The sequence below is a fragment of the Entelurus aequoreus genome, linkage group LG19, assembly GCF_033978785.1.
Source record: "Entelurus aequoreus isolate RoL-2023_Sb linkage group LG19, RoL_Eaeq_v1.1, whole genome shotgun sequence".
NCBI lineage: Eukaryota > Metazoa > Chordata > Actinopteri > Syngnathiformes > Syngnathidae > Entelurus > Entelurus aequoreus.
Window position 1 is genome coordinate 3,527,263 of NC_084749.1, and position 24,396 is coordinate 3,551,658.

At 42.0% G+C, this 24,396-nt stretch overlaps 3 protein-coding genes across 4 annotated transcripts in view; all 3 read right to left on the minus strand.

Moving 5' to 3' along the window:
- lpla (lipoprotein lipase a) overlaps window positions 1-24,396 on the minus strand; it is a 743,422-nt gene that overhangs the window by 584,605 nt on the left and 134,421 nt on the right. The window lies entirely within an intron of this gene.
- On the minus strand, window positions 327-14,957 carry LOC133634999 (ras-related protein Rab-8A). The gene is made up of 8 exons (XM_062027669.1): window positions 14,718-14,957; window positions 14,246-14,306; window positions 11,324-11,384; window positions 3,046-3,123; window positions 2,886-2,975; window positions 2,741-2,806; window positions 875-925; window positions 327-805 (listed from the first exon to the last, which is right to left on the minus strand). Exons 1-8 carry the CDS (start codon window positions 14,839-14,841, stop codon window positions 716-718), a joined length of 621 nt encoding a protein of 206 aa, XP_061883653.1. The 5' UTR covers window positions 14,842-14,957; the 3' UTR covers window positions 327-715.
- Window positions 17,173-24,396, minus strand: part of tpm4a (tropomyosin 4a) — a 107,918-nt gene continuing 100,694 nt past the window's right edge. For both annotated transcript variants that reach the window (XM_062027666.1, XM_062027667.1), the window contains one exon: window positions 17,173-18,256. In XM_062027666.1, the coding sequence (XP_061883650.1) occupies window positions 18,174-18,256 (83 nt within the window). In that variant the 3' untranslated portion in view covers window positions 17,173-18,173. The remainder of the gene's footprint in view (window positions 18,257-24,396) is intronic.

Below are 24,396 nucleotides of genomic sequence, written 5' to 3' on the forward strand. Positions count from 1 at the left end.
TTACACGGTAGCCATGTTGCTGCTTAGCGATAAGGATCAAGTTAACCGAACTACAACACATATCAACACAAGCAAAAATAGGGACGACCCCCTTTGGATCTAAAATGTTTACGTCAGTGTCGACTTAAGCGGGCACTTCTTAGAAGAAAAAACAGGACCAAGACTTGTGCTGATCCACACAGACGGGTTATTGACATAAGCTCTTATTTTACTTGCATGTTTTCAATACGATGAGGATAACGTTTTTGCATATGCACACATTTCTCAATTGTCAGTTACTTATATGCTTTTATTTTGAAGCTTACTTTGCACTGACCAGGAAGTAGCTGTGTGCATGTGATAATGTTGTGCAATAACAGAGTAGTCATGTTGCTGATCAAGTGAAGAACTACAACACATGTCAACATAACAGAAAATAGAGACGACCCCCTTTGGCTTCAACAAATTTACGTCAACGTCGACTTAAGCGGGCACTTTTTTGTAAGAAAAACAGGAGCGCCGTAGAAAAAGCTAATGGTGTAAATGTGTTCTTAAAAGTCAGTCAAATGTACAGAAGGTATCTGATTGAGCGTGTACAGGTGGAAGACTGGTAAAGAAAAGCAAGAGGCTGAGCGGGAGGAAGACGTTACGTGAGATCAGAGTTGTCTCCGTCCAGTTGTGTCCAGTGAGGGACAAAAGTTAAGGCGATGGTGCATGGCGGCGGTGGACGCTTGCCTCACAGGAGCGAGCAGCGGAAGAAACTACTCTTCTTGGGCTGTTCCGTGATCTTGACTCCTTGACTGCTGCCTTGTGGGTTGTTGCCCTCCTGGAAAGCACAAAGTATGAGTGAGTCACTGGAGCCAACAAAACAAAAGTCTGCTGGTGTTTTGCTCACCAGCTTCTTGTCGATCTTGGCTTTGATATCTCTGGCGAGGGACAGGAAGGCCTGGAGGACACCAGGAGAAGGTTCAGTCAGGAATCAGGATGCAGGCTTCTTACACTTTTTCATCAATCATTTTCCAGAACTTCTACCAAACCTTTGACCCAATTTCCAGGACTAAAATAAATGATTGCACTCTTCTTAAAATCATCAATTATGTGATGAATACATCCCCACAACTATGTGAATTCCGGACTATAAGCTGCTATTTTTTTCCTACGCTTTGTACCCTGCGGCTTATAAAACCGTGCGGCTAATTTATGGATTTTTCTTCGTTGATGGCCATAACGCAAATAGTTTTAAATAAAAAAAACAAGCAAAGACACTGAAATAGTATCTTATGGTTTGAGCTGTGGCGCCATCTTTTGGATGAGTTCACTCACAGCAGGGCTTTAGAGCTTAAAACCAGAAGTACAAGTGTGTCCATAACGTTTCTACTTGTATGGATTCTTAATTCATCACTCCAAGCAACTTTTGTAAGTTTTACAATATAACTAAAACTATTTACACTCACTAAACTGTCCCATGTGTGATATCCGTAGGAGTGTTTTATGCATATTTGTGCGTGCTATGGTAATGTAACTAACGTCGTGAGCACTAGCTAATATCCTAACACGTTTACAAGTGTCTGTTAGTATTATTAACTTACAATGGCAATTGTTTTGGTAGTATTTCAGTTTTATAAATTCACCAAAACATTACCATGGAGTTATTGAGTCTGTTTAGCTGATTGGAGAGCTAGCTTCCGCAGCTAGTGGGTTGTTTTACTGCCGTGTTACAGACATTGTTTGGAAAAAAATAAGGTAGGTCAATAAACATTTACAGAATCTTTCTGTGTAAATAACTCATTTCACAACGTATATACACTATATTGCCAAAAGTATTTGGCCACCTGCTTTGACTCACATATGAAGTTGAAGTGCCATGCCATTCCTAACCCATAGGGTTCAATATGATGTGGGTCCACCTTTTGCAGCTATTACAGCTTCAACTAGAAGAGTTGGGAAGGCTGTCCACAATGTTGCGGATTGTGTGTTTATAGGAATTTTCCACCATTCTTCCAAAAGTGCATTGGTGAGGTCACACACTGATGTTGGTGGAGAAGGCCCGGCTCTCAGTCTCTGTTTTAATTCATCCCAAAGGTGTTCTATCGGGTTCAGGTCAGGACTCTGTGCAGGCCAGTCAAGTTCATCCACACCAGCCTCTGTCATCCATGTCTTTATGGACCTTGCTTTGTGCACAGTCATGTTGGAAGAGGAAGGGATACCAAACTGTTTTGGTATCCTGGAGCATTCAAAGTTATTTTCACTGGAACTAAGGGGCCAAAAACAACCCCACACCATAGTTCCTCCGCTGACCCCTCTCTGACAGTTTACGTGGCCTACCACTTGGTGGCTGAGTTGCTGTTGTTCCCAAACTCTTCCATTTTATTATAATAAAGCCGACAGTTGAGTTTGAAATATTTAGGAGCGAGGAAATTTCACGACTGGTTTTGTTGGACAAGTGGCATCCTGTGACAGTTCCACGCTGGAAATCACTGAGAGCGGCCCATTCTTTCACAAATGTTTGTAGAAACAGTCTCCATGCCTAAGTGCTTGATTTGATACACCTGTGGCCGCGCCAAGTCATGAGGACACCTGATTGTCATCATTTGCTTGGGTGGCCAAATACTTTTGGCAATACTGTGGCTTATAGTCCGGTGTGGCGTATATAAGGGATACCATTTTTTTTCCTTTTAAACTTTCATGGGTGCGGCGTAAATTCCAGTGCACTCCATAGTACGTAAACGAATACGGTGGACTCTTTTTGACCAATACGTACATTTTCCACGTTGATGTTGGACTTTGCGCTGGTCTCCATGAACTTGATACCATACTCCAAGGCCAGCTATTTGCACAAACACAATCAAATCTGTCTATTAAGCCATGCAGGATTGTTTAAATACGGTTTTATTTAGATCTCCCACCTTCTCTCCTTTTTCTCTGGACACCTGACGCTTGTCGTTTACGTCACATTTGTTCCCAAGGACCATCCTCTCCACATCTGCAGAGGCATGCTGGCAACCGGAGAGACACATTTTAAAACCGCGACAATATTTCTTAATAAAACATCTGGAACCGTGTTACCTCTTCTATGTTTCGTATCCAGTTCTTGATGTTGTCAAAGGACTTCTCGTTGGTAATGTCGTATACTAGCATGATGCCCTGCATTGTGCATAGGATGACATGGAAATGAACGTGTTAAAAGCCTTGCAGCAGACATGGAAATGAAGTTCAATGACTTTTCTGCACAATCTCCATAACATTATCTGCAACATGAAGGGAAAAGTCACTGGTGTTTGTAAAGTAAATGTGCAATCACTTCAAAAAATGAATTTCTTGCTTATTTTCCCTTTTTAAAATCAGATGACATACAATAGATAGATAGATAGTACTTTATTGATTCCTTCAGGAGAGTTCCCTCAGGAACATTTAAGTTCCAGCAGCAGTGTACAAAATTGTAAAAAAAAAAGTAAATAATGGGGCTATAAATGGAGACAAAATAGAAAAATATTACAATAGAATAAAAATAAAAAGCAACGATGAGAATACAAATATAACAGTAAAATAAGAATATAACAAGAGAAACTAGGCAGTAGTGACCATGTTATGAAAAAGTATTACACTGTTATTGTTTTGCATCCCCTGTCATCCTAGTACCCCCCCCTCCCCCCCAGAGAGGAGTTGTACAGTCTAATGGCGTGTGGGACAAAGGAGTTTTTGAGTCTATTAGTCCTGCACTTGGGATGAAGCAGTCTAGCACTGAACAGGCTCCTCTGGCTACTGACAACGGTATGCAGAGGGTGACTGGCATCATCCAGGATGCTCACTAGTTTTTCCACAGTCCTCTTCTCTGCCACCATCACCAGTGAGTCCAGTTTTATTCCGATCGTAGAACCGGCCCGCCTGATCAGTTTCTCCAGTCTGGAGCTGTCCTTCTTAGATATGCTGCCCCCCAGCACACTACAACACTGGCAACCACAGACTGGTAGTACATCCACAAGAGTTTTTTACAGACGTTGAAGGAGTGCAGCCTCCTCAGGAAGTACAGCCTGCTCTGTCCTTTCCTGTACAAGTGGTCTGTGTTAACAGTCCAGTCCAGCTTATTGTCCACCCACACCCCGAGGTACTTGAATGAGTCCACGGTCTGTACCTCGACTCCCTCGATCACAATAGGTTGTGACCTTGGACTCGACCTCCCAAAGTCAATGACCAGCTCCTTGGTCTTTGTTGGATTGAGCTGCAAGAGGTTCCTGTGGCACCAGACAACAAAGTCCCTCACCAGCCTCCGAAACTCCTCTTCTCTGCCGTCCCTGATGCACCCGACGATGGCTGTGTCATCCGCGTACTTCTGGATGTGACACAGCTCTGAGTTGTAGCAGAAGTCAGCGGTGTACAGGGTGAAGAGAAGAGGGGCCAGCACCGTTCCCTGGGGTGCTCCGGTGCTGCTGATCACAGTGTCAGATGTGATGTCCTTCAGTCTGACGTACTGTGGCCTATGGGTGAGGTAGTCTGAAATCCAGGCAACAAGGCAGGGGTCCACTCGCATTCTGTCCAGCTTGTCCTGGAGAAGGCGGGGCTGGATAGTATTAAAGGCACTCGAGAAGTCCAGGAACAGGATCCTCACAGCGCCATTTCCCTTATCTAGGTGTGAGTGGGCTCGGTGCAGCAGGTAAAGGATAGCATCCTCCACACCAACGCCTGCCCGGTACGCAAACTGCAGGCTGTCCTGGGCATGTTGCACCTGTGGTCTGAGGAGGCTGAGGAAGAGCCGCTCCATTGTCTTCATTATATGAGAGGTGAGCGCCACTGGTCTGTAGTCGTTCAGCTCACTGGGGTAGTTCTTTTTGGGAACTGGAACAATGCACGACGTCTTCCAGAGGGTGGGCACTCTCCCCAGCTGCAGGCTAAGGTTGAAGATTCGCTGGAGTGGTTCACCCAGTTCTGCAGTACAGGTCTTCAGGAGTTGGGGGCACACCTTGTCTGGGCCTGCTGCTTTCCTAGGCTGTAGCTTCCTCAGTTGACCTCTGACCTGGTCCGCAGAGATGACTAATGTCTGCGTAGAGGTGGTGGAGGGGGGTGCTTCCATGGCTGGGGGGGAAATGCGTTGAGGGGAAAAGAAGAGGGGGTGGCTGCGATGGGGAGTGAGGGGTGGAGAGGACACAGGCTGGTTGAAACAGTTGAAGAAGTTATTCATCTCATTGGCCCTCTCTATTGTCCCCCCAACAGCTCTGGTCTTTGTCTTGTGGCCTGTGAAGGTTTTCACACCTTCCCAGACCTCCCTCATGTTGTTCTGCTGCAGCTTCTGCTCCAGCTTCTTCCTGTAGCTGTCCTTAGCCTCCCTCACGCGTTGTTTCACCTCCCGCTGTGCTGCTCTCATTGCCTCCTTGTCTCCACTCCTGAAGGCAGCTTTCTTCTTGTTGAGGACAGCTTTAACCTCTTGTGTTACCCAGGGTTTGTTATTAGGGTAGCACCGAACAGTCTTAGCAGGGCAGATCACGTCCACGCAGAAGTTGAGGTAATCCGTGAGACAGCGAGTCAGCCCATCAATGTCCTCACCCTGTGGAAGCAGCACGTCTCAGTCTGTGGTGTTGTAGCAGTCCCTGAGGGCATCTTCCATTTCAGGGGACCACCTCCTCACAGAGCAAGTGTTAACAGGCTGCCTTTGGACCAGGGGGGTGTATTTTGGCTGCAAATGGACAAGATTGTGGTCAGATTTCCCTAGTGGGGGGAGGGGTGTGACCTTGTATGCATCCTTGACATTAGCATAGAGTAGGTCAATTGTCCTGTTGTTTCTTGTGGGACAATCCACAGCCTGGTAAAAAGCAGCTAACGTTGAGTCCAAAGTAGCATGGTTGAAGTCCCCAGAAATGATGAAAAAAGCCTCAGGATGTTTTGTCTGTAGCCTTGATGTGATGGCGTGGATCCTCTCACATGCATTGGCTGCATCTGCCCTCGGGGGAATGTAAACACAGAGGGAGATCACGTGACTGAACTCCCTCGGCAGATAGTATGGCCGGAGGCTAACAGCTAGTAGCTCCAGGTCCGGGCAACACAAGACTTTCTTCACGGAGATGTGTCCCGGGTTACACCAGCGGTTGTTAACGTATATGATGAGCCCCCCACCTTTGCTTTTCCCACATGCTCTAGTGTCTCTGTCAGCTCTCACTGCGGTGAATCCCTGCAGGTCCACGTTAGCATCCAGTACCAGATGGTTTAGCCATGTTTCCGTGAAGATAAACAGGCTGGTCTCTCAATACGCACGCTGGCTTTTTAGTCCATGAAGCTCGTCGATCTTGTTCGGCAGCGAGTTCACGTTCCCCATGATGACGGAAGGAATGCACGCTGGCTTTTTAGTCCATGAAGCTCGTCAATCTTGTTCGGCAGCGAGTTCACGTTCCCCATGATGACGGAAGGAATGCACGCTGGCTTTTTAGTCCATGAAGCTCGTCAATCTTGTTCGGCAGCGAGTTCACGTTCCCCATGATGACGGAAGGAATGGATGGTTTGTAGCGCCGTCGATTTTCCTCTCGCTTAGCCTTTAGCTTAGCCCCCGCTTTGCAGCCCCGAGGATTCTTTCTCAGCTCCACAGGAATGGAGTGTCGTACACCAGTACGCCCCATTGTTTTCAGAGTGAGCAGCTCCTCTCTCGAATAAGTAAGAAAGCTGGCTCCTGGTCTTTTAAAGCTGCCAAAAGTATCCATTGGATATGTACAGGGATTCACTCTCTTCAAGGAAAACATAAAAAAGATAAAAGACAAAAGATGAAAGATAAAAGATAAAATACAAGTTTATAAGATCTAATAAATAATAATAATAATTAAAGATAAACACAAAATATGTTTAAAAGATCAATAACTACAGAGCTACTGGAGATGCAGCCGCCTTCCACAGCGCAAACAGATTCAATTCAATTCAGATTCAAGCAATAGAACCTACATTTCATCATTTAATCGCCATTAACCGCATTTTGTTCATAGTTAACTAAAAATTGATTGCAATTAAGCGCAGATAGATGACATTTTTCATCATTAATAAGTGTACCCTTGAAGGACAATTAATTTGCTTTAATAAAATGTTTTAAACATTATGCTTATTTAAACAGCTCAACACAAAAAAACAAACACGCTTTTAGAGAGAATAAAAATGTCTTGTCAGATTTTGTATTTCGTAGGAATACACAATATTTCAGCCAGCCACTTCCGCCCATATTCCTCAACTGATGCACTAGCATTTTTGTTTTTTTTAGAATAACATTACAAAACATCTAAGACAAAGCATGATCGTCATGTAAGACCTTTTTATTATGTTAATGTAGTCAAACCAGATGTAAAACGCAGTGCTTTTATTTTGAAACCGGAAAGTGTGATTTGTTTGAGAAAGTGTCTTGACATGGTTTGATGTCGGACCTGACTATTTGCAATCAAAATGTTCCCTTGCGACTTCCTGCCTATCGTACAGTCTTTCTTTTCTGTTGAGCGTTTATGCCATCTTACTATAGCAGTCACAGTAACAATCTACATTTTATGTTATCAATGCACCTTAACTGTAATGTAAACACGGAAGTGAAGCACCAACCACCCACCGATGCGCGCAGCTGGCATTTGCTGCAGGGATGTCATCTCAAGGCGAAAAATTGTTCTTTATAGTTGGGAGAACAACTTGCTATGGTTTTGAACCTGGTATTTCCATAATGTACAATTTTCTTTGTCCATCTCTACTTGCTTGTGGCTCATCAGTAAATACTGAACATAGCCAAGTTTCCCTCGCTACAGAACGGCCTGAGGGTCAAAAAGGAAGCGCATGTATTTAGTGAATGAAGAGAACACTCAGGGTATTTTTCTTCATACTTGACCATTTAATGCATATGTCCAACTGCAGAGAGTTATTATATATGTATATATATATAGGGGCGGTATAGCTCGGTTGGTAGAGCAGCCGTGCCAGCAACTTGAGGGTTGCAGGTTCGATCCCCGCTTCCGCCATCCTAGTCACTGCCGTTGTGTCCTTGGGCAAGCCACTTTACCCACCTGCTCCCAGTGCCACCCACACTGGTTTAAATGTAACTTAGATATTGGGTTTCACAATGTAAAGCGCTTTCAGTCACTTGAGAAAAAGCGCTATATAAATGTAGAGTAATATATATAGTCAAAAGCTTACTACAGTTGCCTGTATAGACAAAGTTGCAAGCATTTGACAATGATCATTTTGAATACTTAAAAAGTAACTGTTACTCTCTAGTGAATTACAATTGGCTCGCAAGATTGAGTGTTTATTTCTCTTTTATGCAGCAGAATTTTCTTTGTTGGTCACGCCAAAATACATTTGGCACTGCTAACTGCTGCCTGCCTTTAATGGCCGACTTGTGATGAACTAATAGCATGTGTGCCTCCCCGGGTTTACTAACGACGTGCTTTAACCAGCGCTCAGAAATGACGACAAAGAAATACAAAAAGATCAGGAAAACTTCCCACATCCTAAAATATATAATACAGACAATTTACATCAAAGCAACATTTTTAAAACATTAATATGATGCTTTTGTTTTTTTGTTCTATTTTCTTTTGTTATCCCGTGCACGTGTTTATTTTATTTAATACTTTTTTTATGGTAGCTTTATTTAAATTTCTTGATTACAGTTTGAAAATGACAGAGAAAAATGATCTATATGTGCATACGTATGTTGAACAGTGGCGTGCCATCAGGGCCAACAAGAACTTCTCTGCTGGCCTAACATAACCAGAAATCATCGTCATAATTAAAGATTTTTAAAAAATGATATTTATTTTCCCTAATTATCTAAAAGTATTCAAATTCTCTTCAGGTCATATTATGCTCCTTCCAGTCCTGTTGTTTTTACTTTTGGTTTGTATCCAATCAGAATTCAGCTAGCTTATGTTGCCATGCTGTACCAAATCTGCGAGAGGCCTTCAGAATAAACAATGCAGGCGTCAGTGAACGGGAACATACAGTTGATAGACAGTTGCAATAGCCAATCAGATCACGAGTTGTTGTCAGTAAGGCCTTCGAGCTGGGCTCACGTTTACGCGTCCTGTGATTGGATACTCATCAGGACCGTTAGCGGATGAATTTGAGAACACATACAGTTGATAGACAGTTGTGATAGCCAATCAGATCACAAGTTGTTGACAGTAGCCCATCCAAGCAGCCTGATGTTAACGAGACTGTGATTGGATACTCACATGTCATTCCAAAGTGAGTATCAAATCACTAGTTTCAATTTAGCAGGAAGAGGGAAGTGTTGCGCCATAACCAGACCGGGAGAACAAAAGGTTGATTAGGTGGCAGATTTATATTTGCAAGGCCATTTTCAGAAGGATATTTAAAGAGAAACTACAACTTGTGAGACCATGTCGGCCAACCCCAGAAGCTAGCTCAGCTGTTCTGGCCATGAAATGGGGAACGGCGTCCAGTAGGTTCTACTAATTGCGAGTTCAAATATTTTATTTTTTCACTTTTAATATGTTTTTTTGCTATTTTAATTTTAACAGTACCATGTAAGATATGTTTTAATTGCTGATGCTTTTTAATTGATTTTTAAATCCATAAATTTTCTACCGCTTGTCCCTTTCGGGGTCGCCGGGGTGCTGGAGCCTATCTCAGCTGCATGCGCCAGAAAATTACCCCTTTTTCTATACTGTTGATGTGATCCAATGCCCAATAGTGCGTAAATGTGTTTCTGTATAGTATTTCTCCAGCAATGGTCATGTGGTGACATCAATTATGGTATTTGGAGAGGTCATCTTTGAAGTCGGACATCACTGAAGGCCTAGGTGGGAAACGCACGGCCCGCCACTGAAGTTGAAAAAATGCGTAGAGAAATGTTTACTTTTATGTTCTGATTGTTTGAATTTTGTATGTTGTTGAAATAAAGTTAGGGGGGAAACAAAGGCCTACAATTGTATTACATTGTTCTAATGCCTCTGGACATCAAATGTAATACTATTTAAGGCCTTACCATTCACAAAATACATGTAATGGCTTTTAATTATTTTTTGGAGAACAATCTTCCATCTGAATGTCACACGAGAGCTAATTGTGACTACAAACTGTGTTGTTTTGGTTTTAATCCAAGCATTACTTTTGTTTCTGAGTTGTAGGACAGCTAAGTGAGACAGTTTCAGCACGGCACCTGATTTTTTCCGTTGCAGTCATTTCCTGTGGTAAAAATGTATTCTGATTATAAACAAATGGGAAATGTACTAGCATCCGAGAAAGGATTGTGTCTGACCTTTTCTGTTCTGTATTATTCTGTTGTGGCTAAATAATCACTCTTAATAGTAAGCACGAGGGCTGCACGATTTTGAGAGAAATTGTGATTTTAAAAAATGCATAAAACTGCGAAAATAATGAGAGAAGGAAGACATGTTACTTTCACACTGCCAAAATATTCTTGTCTCAAGGTGCATTAGAACAATATGCAGTAAGTCACTTAAAAACATTTTTAGGGGACTTCATGCAAAGTCAGAGCTTTTGTCTACATAGTGCTATTGAACTGAAGAAATAACCAATAAAAACAATAGTGTTTATTATGTAATGTGATCATGATATACAATTATATTGCAAGTAACCATTTAAAGGGATAGAAACTTTTATATTTCATTACTATAGAATTATTTTACTATTGCAGTGTATTTGGAAGGAAAAGAACTTTGGTAACCTAAATAAATAAACAAACAAAAGATTACATGAATTTATTTCTGTGAGCAAAAATGTTACTTAAATAAATATTGAACATTTTAAAGTGCATTTTTTTCCCAGTTGGAAAAACTACCGGTAGGTCGGTTGTTGTCTTTTTGTCTGTTGCCATCATGTGATCACGACATTCTCACTTGTTCGTCTGTGTTGATGGGCTCATATTGCCCACCCGATTTGAAGCTGAAATATTCACACAGAACAGGACATTTGGCTATGTAATCATATTTTTTTTCTTCCTGATTTTTGTTACTTTGCAGCGCTTCTCACTGGCGAGTCGCGAGGCTCTCTGTACCCACTTCCTGTGTGTGCGGTCTAGCCCAGTCGCTCTCCGCCCACTGAGACAAAGAATGTGAATGACTGAAAAGGGGGCTCACTGCGTTCAGTTAATTCTACTGTTAAATAAACGCGCTAAGATACTGAGAACGATGCACAGAGTGAGAAGTATTTCTCCCAGTTTGAAATGACAGGAGAAAAAAACGCAAGGTTCAACAACTCGGATTGTTGAACATGTCTGTCACTCAAAAGCTGGTGACGGCGGAGAACAAAAAACAACCTCAACCTCTTGAGGTGATTTATTGCGCTAATTAAAACCTTGATGTCCATTAATCGTGCAGCCCTCGTATGCACTGTAAAGCCAGCAACCTACCATGGCTCCTCTGTAGTAGGCTGTTGTGATGGTCCTGAACCTCTCCTGTCCTGCTGTATCCCTGCATGGACACAATACATGTACAAGCCTGAATATCCCTGCATGGACACAATACATGTACAAGCCTGAATATCCCTGCATGGACACAATACATGTACAAGCCTGCATGGACACAATACATGTACAAGCCTGAATATCCCTGCATGGACACAATACATGTACAAGCCTGAATATCCCTGCATGGACACAATACATGTACAAGCCTGAATATCCCTGCATGGACACAATACATGTACAAGCCTGCATGGACACAATACATGTACAAGCCTGAATATCCCTGCATGGACACAATACATGTACAAGCCTGAATATCCCTGCATGGACACAATACATGTACAAGCCTGAATATCCCTGCATGGACACAATACATGTACAATCCTGCATGGACACAATACATGTACAAGCCTGAATATCCCTGCATGGACACAATACATGTACAAGCCTGAATATCCCTGCATGGACACAATACATGTACAATCCTGCATGGACACAATACATGTACAAGCCTGAATATCCCTGCATGGACACAATACATGTACAAGCCTGAATATCCCTGCATGGACACAATACATGTACAATCCTGCATGGACACAATACATGTACAAGCCTGAATATCCCTGCATGGACACAATACATGTACAATCCTGCATGGACACAATACATGTACAAGCCTGAATATCCCTGCATGGACACAATACATGTACAAGCCTGCATGGACACAATACATGTACAAGCCTGAATATCCCTGCATGGACACAATACATGTACAAGCCTGAATATCCCTGCATGGACACAATACATGTACAATCCTGCATGGACACAATACATGTACAAGCCTGAATATCCCTGCATGGACACAATACATGTACAAGCCTGCATGGACACAATACATGTACAAGCCTGAATATCCCTGCATGGACACAATACATGTACAAGCCTGAATATCCCTGCATGGACACAATACATGTACAAGCCTGAATATCCCTGCATGGACACAATACATGTACAATCCTGCATGGACACAATACATGTACAAGCCTGAATATCCCTGCATGGACACAATACATGTACAAGCCTGAATATCCCTGCATGGACACAATACATGTACAAGCCTGAATATCCCTGCATGGACACAATACATGTACAAGCCTGAATATCCCTGCATGGACACAATACATGTACAATCCTGCATGGACACAATACATGTACAAGCCTGAATATCCCTGCATGGACACAATACATGTACAAGCCTGAATATCCCTGCATGGACACAATACATGTACAAGCCTGAATATCCCTGCATGGACACAATACATGTACAAGCCTGAATATCCCTGCATGGACACAATACATGTACAAGCCTGAATATCCCTGTAAGGACACAATACATGTACAATCCTGTATGGACACAATACATGTACAAGCCTGTATGGACACAATACATGTACAATCCTGTATGGACACAATACATGTACAATCCTGTATGGACACAATACATGTACAATCCTGTATGGACACAATACATGTACAATCCTGTATGGACACAATACATGTACAAGCCTGTATGGACACAATACATGTACAATCCTGTATGGACACAATACATGTACAATCCTGTATGGACACAATACATGTACAATCCTGTATGGACACAATACATGTGCAAGCCTGAATCAGCAAGTGGGTATGTCCTTCGTGTACATATCACAAATCATGCACTTATCTTTATGTCAGCATTATAGTGCTGATTGTGCAGCATGGGATGGCGTGTGTGTGTATGTGCGTGTGTGTGTCGATCTCACCATATCTGTGTGTTTGCGTGTGTGTGTGTGACTATCTCACCATATCTGTGTGTGTTTGAAAGTGTGTGTGTGTTTGAGTGTGTGTGTGTGTGCGACGATCTCACCATATTTGTGTGTGTGTGTGACGATCTCACCATATCTGTGTGTGTGTGTATGTTTGCGTGTGTGACGATCTCACCATATCTGTGTGTGTGTGTATGTTTGCGTGTGTGACGATCTCACCAAATCTGTGTGTGTGTGTGTGTGTGTCAATCTCACCATATCTGTGTGTGTGTTTGTGTGTTTGCGTGTGTGTGTGTGTGACGATCTCACCATATTTGTGTGTGTGTGTGTGTGTGTGTGTTTGCGTGTGTGTGTGACGATCTCCCCATATCTGTGTGTGTGTGTGTGTGTGTGTGTGTGTGTGACGATCTCACCATATCTGTGTGTGTGTTTGTGTGTTTGCGTGTGTGTGTGCGTGTGTGTGTTTGTGTGTGTGTGTTTGCGTGTACGTGTGTGTTTGCGTGTGTGTGCTTGCGTGTGTTTGCATGTGCTTTCGTGTGTGTGTGTGTGCTTGCATGTGTGTGTGTTTGCGTGTGTGTGTGTGTGTTTGCGTGTGTGTGACGATCTCACCATATCTCTGTGTGTGTGTTTGCGTGTGTGACGATCTCACCATATCTGTGTGTGTGTTTGTGTGTGTGTGTGTGTGTGACGATCTCACCATATCTGTGTGTGTGTGTTTGCGTGTGTGTGTGTGTGTTTGCGTGTGTGACGATCTCACCATATCTCTGTGTGTGTGTGTGTTTGTGTGTGTGTGTGTGTGTGTGCGTGACGATTTCACCATATCTGTGTGTGTGTTTGCGTGTGTGACGATCTCACCATATCTGTGTGTGTGTGTTTGCGTGTGTGTGTGTGTGTTTGCGTGTGTGACGATCTCACCATATCTCTGTGTGTGTGTGTGTTTGTGTGTGTGTGTGTGTGTGTGCGTGACGATTTCACCATATCTGTGTGTGTGTTTGCGTGTGTGACGATCTCACCATATCTGTGTGTGTGTGTGTGTGTGTGTGCGTGTCGATCTCACCATATCTGTAGCTTGATCTTCTTGCCATCTAATTCTATTGTTCTTATCTTGAAGTCAATACCTAAAACAACACATTTCATCACAACATATTACTTGCATGAGTCCGGGAGCGCAAAAGAAAAATGTTTACTGCGGTTTTTGAATGTTTGTCACGGTCTTCCTTGTCAACTTGGCTACTAAAAAGTGGGCTAGCGAGCTAGCTTCAGAAGCTAACTGCTAGCTTTAGCTTGTTGCAGGAAGTGGGACAATTTGACAGAGTATATGAAAATGTGACAAGGTTAGAGAGAAAAGGTCTTAACAGTACACACGGGGTCTTTGTAAAAGTCTGTGTCACATGTGTCCGTTGAATAAAAGTCAGTTAGTCAAAGCGAAAATGTGTTACTTCCTGTTAGCTTCAAGCGCAGCTATGCTAGCCAAGAAAGTTAGCAGTGACGGGCTGCACCTACTCAACACTTTGATAGTTCACATTTACCTATAGTGGAGATAAACGTTGAGTTGAAGGCGTCCTCTGAGAATCTGAAGAGCACACACGTCTTCCCGACCCCGGAATCGCCGATTAAAAGTAGTTTAAACAAGTAGTCGTAAGTCTTCGCCATGTTATTAGCTAGCTTACTACTACGGATATCCCGCCTGTTGACGTCACCACCTGTCAAGCGGCCTATTGGTCAATTCAACTGTCAATCATCTGTGGCCGTCAGACACCGGAAGTCCCTGTGCGACGTCTATCCATCCATTTTCTACCGCTTATTCCCTTCGGGGTCCCTGTGCGACGTGTTGGATTTTATTACTCGAATGCCCCCCCTCGAAAAATATAATGTTCTATACACCAACATATTTCAATGTAATTACTGTTAAATATTCCTGTCTTGGACTTGTAACTTGACGGTAGGACGTTTTAAGTTATAAGGTTCGTGGACCGGTTCGACTGGCTGGGCCTGCTTCTGTGCAGCCCCGCCTGCTCCGCCCGCGCCGGTACTTAAATCAAACGAATACCAATGACTTTTTTGATTGATTGAAACTTGTATTAGTAGATTGCACAGTACACTACATATTTATTAGTAGATTGCACAGTACAGTACATATTTATTAGTAGATTGCACAGTACACTACATATTTATTAGTAGATTGCACAGTACACTACATATTTATTAGTAGATTGCACAGTACACTACATATTTATTAGTAGATTGCACAGTACAGTACATATTTATTAGTAGATTACACAGTACAGTACATATTTATTAGTAGATTGCACAGTACACTACCTATTTATTAGTAGATTGCACAGTACAGTACATATTTATTAGTAGATTGCACAGTACACTACATATTTATTAGTAGATTGCACAGTACACTACATATTTATTAGTAGATTGCACAGTACAGTACATATGTATTACTAGATTGCACAGTACAGTACATATTCCGTACAATTGACCACTAAATGGTAACACTCCAATAAGTTTTTCCACTATGTTTAAGTCGGGGTCCACGCTAATCAATTCATGGTATGACAATTTCTAAAGTGAGATATTTCCTGTAAATAAGACCTAATATTTATATTTTTCATGACAAAAATGCAAGAATTGCATACATTTGGATTTCAGGTTATAAAAGTAATGATTAATGAAAACGTTTTATTGAAAAATAGCCACATATATTTTGTATCAGGATATTATATATATATATATATATATATACATATATATATATATATATATATATATAAATATATATATATATATATATATATATATATATATATATATATATATATATATATATATATATATATATATATATATATATATATATATATATATTCAACTGAATATGGCTTGAAAAGGATTTGCAAATCATTGTATTCACTTTATATTTACATCTAACACAATTTCCCAACTCATATGGAAACAGGGTTTGTATGTCCTTCTTTGGTGGTCCTGTGAACCCAGACGACGGTCAGAGTCGTTCACACACTTCATGGGAAAGACTGAGATTTTACGGGAATTAAAGGGACTAAACAAGTTGTATATATGTGTGTGTGCATGTGTGTTTGTGCATGTGTATGCAGTATATACACCTACTCGGTGGCCTAGTGGTTAGAGTGTCCGCCCTGAGTTTGGTAGGTCGTGAGTTCAAACCCCGGCCGAGTCATACCAAAGACTGTGGGACCCATTACCTCCCTGCTTGGAATTGGGGGTTAAATCACCAAAAATGATTCCCGGGCGCGGCACCGCTGCTGCCCACTGCTCCCCTCACCTCCCAGGGGGTGATCAAGGGTGATGGGTCAAATGCAGAGGACACATTTCACCACACCTAGTGTGTGTGTGTGTGTGTGTGACTATCATTGCTACTTGAACTTTAATACACATATGTGATCCATGGCATCAAAGTTTTTACACTCTACAATCAATCAAGGAATGTGACAATAAATATTTTTTTAAATGATGAAAAGTTAGCATTTAGCAAAAAAGAAACACTATATTGATTAGTTTATTCATGTTATTAGTTCTTAATAATAAACTATGAGGGATTTGCAATATATGACATATATCGATGAGCTTGAAGAGGTAATCACCTGAAATGCTTTCCCAACAGTCTTGAAGGAGTTAGCTCATGGAGAGAATGCCAAGAGTGTGCAAAGCACTAATCAGAGCAAAGGGTGGCTATTTTGAAGAAACTAGAATATAAAACATGTTTACAGTTATTTTTTAGTGAAGTACATAACTCCACGTGTTCATTGATAGTTTGGATGTGACAATCTACAATGTAAATAGTCATGACAATAAAGACAAGGTTTGGCCTGTACTGTACATTTGTGATATTGTTCAATAATTATGTGAATATGTTCCAAAAATGACACAAAAGTGCTATGGAAAGTATTGTCCACGTAAATTGACCATAAAAGTACACAAAATCACTGCATATTTCTGTAAAACATTTATTCGGTGACATTGAAGTACTTTATCGGAATAATGAGATGACATTCAAATTAGCTCCATTTTTCTTTTAGCTCCATCAAATATTACTAACCAACATTTTTATTGACATACAGCATATCAATAATTATGATGTTTTTATATCTTCCAGAAATGACACAACACAAATGTCCATAATTGTGCAGGAAAGTAGTGTCCATGCAATTGTTGACAACATGCTTAAGCCAACATCAAATGAACAATCAAAGGTCCAAATTCCGTCAAACATTTATGAAGAACAATTGATCGTAATAATGGCGTTGGCATGAGGTGACATCAAAGTCAGGTGTTGAAAGTCTTCCTGGCACGACAAAGTCATGAAAAGCAACATTCTTGTGATATATACATGAAGTAAGCTTCATATACATGAAGTAAGCTTCATATACATGAAGTAAGCTTCATATACATGAAGTAAGCTTCATATACATGAAGTAAGCTTCATATACATGAAGTAAGCTTCATTCCACTTATTTGGGGAATGCTCACATTATAACAAAGTCATTCAAAAAGAATAAATTGTAGCAATTAAAAAAAAGTTTGTCAAATAAGCTAACTTGTATAAAATACAAATACTTTATTTCTTGTATTGTACCAGGATCAATCAATCAATCAATCAATCAATCAATCAATCAATCAAAAGACTTGGGGATTGTTGCTGCTGTGTGAACAGACGCATGCGCAGTATTCGTCTGTCACCACTGGGAGGCGCTGCAGGACTTAAATCTCCTTATCTTTATTTGCGTGATGTTTCTGTTTAAATGCTTCATTATGGGGACACATTGAATGTGTTTTGACCTCCGGTTTTTCAAAATAAAATAGACTCATTTAAAAAGATAAAAGACCATCAGGGGACATTCATTTAAACCCTGTTTCCCCCCAAAAAGGATTCTACTTCTGGGAATGGAGTGGAACTTAAATGGAAAGTTACATCTCATCTTTTGTGTGTGTGTTTATAAGCTGTTCAGTTCCTGCAGGGTCTGGTCCAGGACTTGATGCATACCCACGTTCTCCTCTTTGGCGTGTGACAATTTCTCTGCAGAGAAGACAAGCAAATAGAAGGTGGTGAAACAAACACAAACTACACAAGAGTTGTGTAACGTGCAGACAATCTGCAAACTTGTATTAGTAGATTGCACAGTACAGTACATATTTATTAGTAGATTGCACAGTACAGTACATATTTATTAGTAGATTGCACAGTACAGTACATATTTATTAGTAGATTGCACAGTACACTACATATTTATTAGTAGATTGCACAGTACACTACATATTTATTAGTAGATTGCACAGTACACTACATATTTATTAGTATATTGCACAGTACACTACATATTTATTAGTATATTGCACAGTACACTACATATTTATTAGTAGATTGCACAGTACACTACATATTTATTAGTAGATTGCACAGTACAGTACATATTTATTAGTAGATTGCACAGTACACTACATATTTATTAGTAGATTGCACAGTACAGTACATATTTATTAGTAGATTGCACAGTACAGTACATATTTATTAGTAGATTACACAGTACAGTACATATTTATTAGTAGATTGCACAGTACAGTACATATTTATTAGTAGATTGCACAGTACACTACATATTTATTAGTAGATTGCACAGTACACTACATATTTATTAGTAGATTGCACAGTACAGTACATATTTATTAGTAGATTGCACAGTACACTACATATTTATTAGTAGATTGCACAGTACACTACATATTTATTAGTAGATTGCACAGTACAGTACATATTTATTAGTAGATTGGACAGTACACTACATATTTATTAGTAGATTGCATAGTACAGTACATATTTATTAGTAGATTGCACAGTACAGTACATATTTATTAGTAGATTGCACAGTACAGTACATATTTATTAGTAGATTGCACAGTACAGTACATATTTATTAGTAGATTGCACAGTACACTACATATTTATTAGTAGATTGCACAGTACACTACATATTTATTAGTAGATTGCACAGTACACTACATATTTATTAGTAGATTGCACAGTACAGTACATATTTATTAGTAGATTGCACAGTACACTACATATTTATTAGTAGATTGCACAGTACAGTACATATTTATTAGTAGATTGCACAGTACACTACATATTTATTAGTAGATTGCATAGTACAGTACATATTTATTAGTAGATTGCACAGTACACTACATATTTATTAGTAGATTGCACAGTACACTACATATTTATTAGTAGATTGCACAGTACACTACATATTTATTAGTAGATTGCACAGTACAGTACATATTTATTAGTAGATTGCACAGTACAGTACATATTTATTAGTAGATTGCACAGTACACTACATATTTATTAGTAGATTGCACAGTACAGTACATATTTATTAGTAGATTGCACAGTACAGTACATATTTATTAGTAGATTGCATAGTACAGTACATATTTATTAGTAGATTGCACAGTACAGTACATATTTATTAGTAGATTGCACAGTACAGTACATATTTATTAGTAGATTGCACAGTACAGTACATATTTATTAGTAGATTGCACAGTACAGTACATATTTATTAGTAGATTGCACAGTACACTACATATTTATTAGTAGATTGCACAGTACAGTACATATTTATTAGTAGATTGCACAGTACAGTACATATTTATTAGTAGATTGCACAGTACAGTACATATTTATTAGTAGATTGCACAGTACAGTACATATTTATTAGTAGATTGCACAGTACAGTACATATTTATTAGTAGATTGCACAGTACACTACATATTTATTAGTAGATTGCACAGTACACTACATATTTATTAGTAGATTGCACAGTACACTACATATTTATTAGTAGATTGCACAGTACAGTACATATTTATTAGTAGATTGCACAGTACAGTACATATTTATTAGTAGATTGCACAGTACACTACATATTCCCTACAATTGACCACTAAATGGTAACACCCCAATAAGTTTGAAGTCGGGGTCCACGTTAATCAATTGATGGTGCAAAAGGTCAGCAGCTCGCACTTCTTCATGTACAATGTCGGACAAAGACAATGCAGCGGTGGACAACAAGTCAGCGTGGAGTCCCAGGAAGGTCAACGTAGACAAAAAGGTGTTCCCCCGTAGACAAATCTTGTATGAACAGACGACAGTAGCTATTCCTGCAAAATGCTACGTTTGCTAATGCTAACCACACATTTTTGGTTACTGAGTCACGGTTCCATTAGGCACGGGTACTGAGTTCCATTAGGCACGGGTACTGAGTTCCATTAGGCACGGGTACTGAGTTCCATTAGGCACGGGTACTGAGTTCCATTAGGCACGGGTACTGAGTTCCATTAGGCACGGGTACTGAGTTCCATAGGCACGGGTACTGAGTTCCATTAGGCACGGGTACTGAGTTCCATTAGGCACGGGTACTGAGTTCCATTAGGCACGGGTACTGAGTTCCATTAGGCACGGGTACTGAGTTCCATTAGGCACGGGTACTGAGTTCCATTAAGCACGGGTACTGAGTTCCATTAGGCACGGGTACTGAGTTCCATTAGGCACGGGTACTGAGTTCCATTAGGCACGGGTACTGAGTTCCATTAGGCACGGGTACTGAGTTCCATTAGGCACGGGTATTGAATTCCATTAGGCACGGGTACTGAGTTCCATTAGACACGGGTACTGAGTTCCATTAGGCACGGGTACTGAGTTCCATTAGACACGGGTACTGAGTTCCATTAGACACGGGTACTGAGTTCCATTAGGCACGGGTACTGAGTTCCATTAGGCACGGGTACTGAGTTCCATTAGACACGGGTACTGAGTTCCATTAGACACGGGTATTGAGTTCCATTAGGCACGGGTACTGAGTTCCATTAGACACGGGTACTGAGTTCCATTAGGCACGGGTACTGAGTTCCATAGGCACGGGTACTGAGTTCCATTAGGCACGGGTACTGAGTTCCATTAGGCACGGGTACTGAGTTCCATTAGGCACGGGTACTGAGTTCCATTAGGCACGGGTACTGAGTTCCATTAGGCACGGGTACTGAGTTCCATTAGTACCGTTCACATTTGTAGCAATTATCAGTACATTTGTGTGTGTTGATAAATATTATTGCTTTTAATAATAACATCTGATATTTTTATTGCAACATTTGAAAATGAGCTGATGATCATGACTGCTGTCCAGTTGTTTTATTATTATCATTCACAAGTTGTTCGATGTCAGTAGTGTATAGTTTATTTTTTCTTTTGTTGTTGCCCCCTAAAAAGTGTTAATACTGTAATTATGGTACGTATTACACACCAGCTGTTTGATTGTAACGTGCATCTTAGTTGTAGTTTTCATCAACACATTTGGAGGTGTTGAAATTGCCATGTAAAATCGCTAATGCTAATCAGCAGCATGTCAATAGGAAAGCCAATGTATAATAGCATCAAGCTAGCGCATTTTTGGGGAAAAGTGGAGTGTTAGTTTACTTTTTTGGGTCAGTTTCTTTGTTGGCATTGCAAATTGCACCAAGTACCAAAGCGTAAAGAGTCAGCAATCGGGCGTGGTGAGGTCAAGTGCCACCCAGGTAGCGTAACGTGGCACCGTTGGATTTTACGTGAGTCAGTGGCCGATTGGACCGGGGGATTTGGTCAGTGCCAAAAAAGTACCAAATTTGGGACCCATCCCTAGGTACAATACGGTATTGCCATTTATTGCAATATTGAACATAGTTTACTGATCTATTTAAAATCATGGCCGTCAATGTTCATGTGTTAACTCATGCAATGTTCATGTGTTAACTCATGCAATGTTCATGTGTTAACTCCTGTAATGTTCATGTGTTAACTCATGCAATGAACTGTCAATGTTCATGTGTTAACTCATGCAATGAACTGTCAATGTTCATGTGTTAACTCCTGCAATGTTCATGTGTTAACTCATGCAATGAACTGTCAATGTTCATGCGTTAACTCATCAGAATCAGAATCAGAATCAGCTTTATTGTCATTACGCAGGGTAACGAGATTGAGGCCATTCCATACAGTGCGATAAAACAAGTGTACACTCCATACAGAGGGTGAAATGAATATGTACATGAATATGGGTGATGAAACAGGGTGGTTGGTGGAATGGGTTATTGCACCGAAGAGAAGGCAGTTATGAGGGTCAATGGGGAAGTCTGTTCAGGGTGGTTATGGCCCTGGGGAAGAAGAAGCTGTTTTTTAGCCTGTTCGTCCTGGTTTTAATGCACCTGTAGCGCTTCCCAGAGGGCAGCAGGTGGAACAGGTCAGAGCCAGGGTGGGTGCTGTCCTTGATGATGGCACTGGCTCTTATTGAGGCAGCGGGAGGTGTAGATGTCCATCAGAGAGGGGAGAGGGCGGCCGATGATCTTTTGAGCCGTCTTGACCACTCTTTGCAGCCTCTCCCTGTCTGCTGCAGTGCAGCTGCCGTACCATACTGTAATACAGGAGGTCAGCAGGCTCTCGATGGACGAGCGGTAGAAGGTCAGCAGCAGGTCAGGCTTCAGGTTGTACTTCCCGAGGACTCTCAGGAAGTGTAGTCGCTGCTGAGCCTTCTTGATGATTGCTGTGGTGTTGACTGTCCAGGAAAAGTCGTTAGAGATGTGGACTCCAAGGTACCTGAAGGTGTGGACCCCCTCCACACGCTCGCCGTTGATGTAGAGGGGGGCAGGGTCTGTGCTGCTCCTCCTGAAGTCGACGATGATCTCTCTGGTCTTGCTGGTGTTGAGAGCGAGGTTGTTCTCCGAAGACCAGGCCGTCAGCTTCAGGACCTCCTCCCTGTAGGCAGCCTCGTCACCCCTGGAGATGAGCCCGACCACTGTGGTATCGTCAGCAAACTTGACGATAAGGTTGTCACTGTGGGCTGGACTGCAGTCATGGGTGTAGAGGCAGTAGAGGAGGGGGCTCAGCACACAGCCCTGTGGGGAGCCGATGCTCAGCGTGCGGGTGCATGAGAGGTGGGGGCCAAGTCTCACATTCTGGGGTCGGTCCGTTAGGAAGTCCCTTATCCAGGCGTTTGTGAGAGGGGGGAGGCCAAGAGTGTCCAGTTTATTGCAGAGTCTGTCCGGGATTATTGTATTGAAGGCAGAACTATAATCCACAGAGAGCATCCGGACGTAGCTCTGCTGCTGCTCCAGGTGGTTCAGAGCAGGGTGGAGAGCAACAGCGATGGCATCCTTTGTGGATCTGTTCACCCGGTATGCGAACTGGTGGGGGTCAAAGTCTGGAGGGATATGGTCCTTGATGTGCTGGAGAACCAGTCTCTCGAAGCACTTCATGATTACCGGAGTGAGGGCCACTGGTCGGTAATCATTCAGGCTGGTGATGGGAGACTTCTTCGGCACCGGGATTATTGTAGATGACTTCAGGCAGGATGGGATGACTGCATGAGCCAGGGAGAGGTTGAAGATCCGGGTGAGGGGGGGAGCGAGCTGGTGGACGCACGCCCTGAGCACCTTTCCAGGTACTTCGTCTGGTCCGGCAGCCTTCCTGGGGTTCACAGCCAGGAGCACTCGTCTGACACTGTGCTCCTGTACAGTGAGTGGATTGGTGCCGGAGCCCGGTGGGGGCGGGGGCGGGGGCAGGGCTGGAGCAGATGAGTGTCGCTGGGGGGTATCGAAACGGGCAAAGAAACAGTTAAGCTCCTCTGCCAGTGTCGCACTCTGATCCGCAGTTGTCACATTGCAGCCTCTGTAGTTCGTGATGTCATGAATGCCCCGCCACACCTCCCGTGAGTTATTGCTGGACAGATGGGACTCTATGCACCTCCTGTGGTCCGCCTTTGCTTTTTTAATCCCTCTCTTCAGGTCGGCTCTAGCAGCACTGTACAGTGCCCTGTCCCCTGACCTGAAGGCTGCGTCGCGGGCCCTGAGGAGTGTGCGGACTTGGCTGGTCATCCAGGGTTTCTTGTTGGGGTAAACCTGGATGGTTTTTTCCACAGTCACATTCCCGATGCAGAACTGTATGTAGTCCAGCACCGTTCCTGTGGCTGTCTCCAGCTCCTGTTGTTGGAAGAGGTCCCAATTCGTGTGTTGGAAGCAGTCCTGAAGTTTGGGGAGTGCATCGTCAGGCCAGGTCATAACAGTCTTTGTGATGGGCCTGGCCTGGCGTCTGATGGGGGTGTAGGTAGGAGAGAGCAGGAGGGAAA

Bases quoted from the DNA above. Each gene is read 5' to 3' on its own strand.
- LOC133634999 (XM_062027669.1), bottom strand. From the start codon at position 14,841: ATGGCGAAGACTTACGACTACTTGTTTAAACTACTTTTAATCGGCGAT. The intron at 11,385-14,245 runs GTGAGATCGACA...GTGTCCATGCAG, and splicing joins AAGATCAAGCTACAGATATG to GGATACAGCAGGACAGGAGA. The intron at 2,976-3,045 runs GTAACACGGTTC...TCCGGTTGCCAG, and splicing joins GGATACGAAACATAGAAGAG to CATGCCTCTGCAGATGTGGA.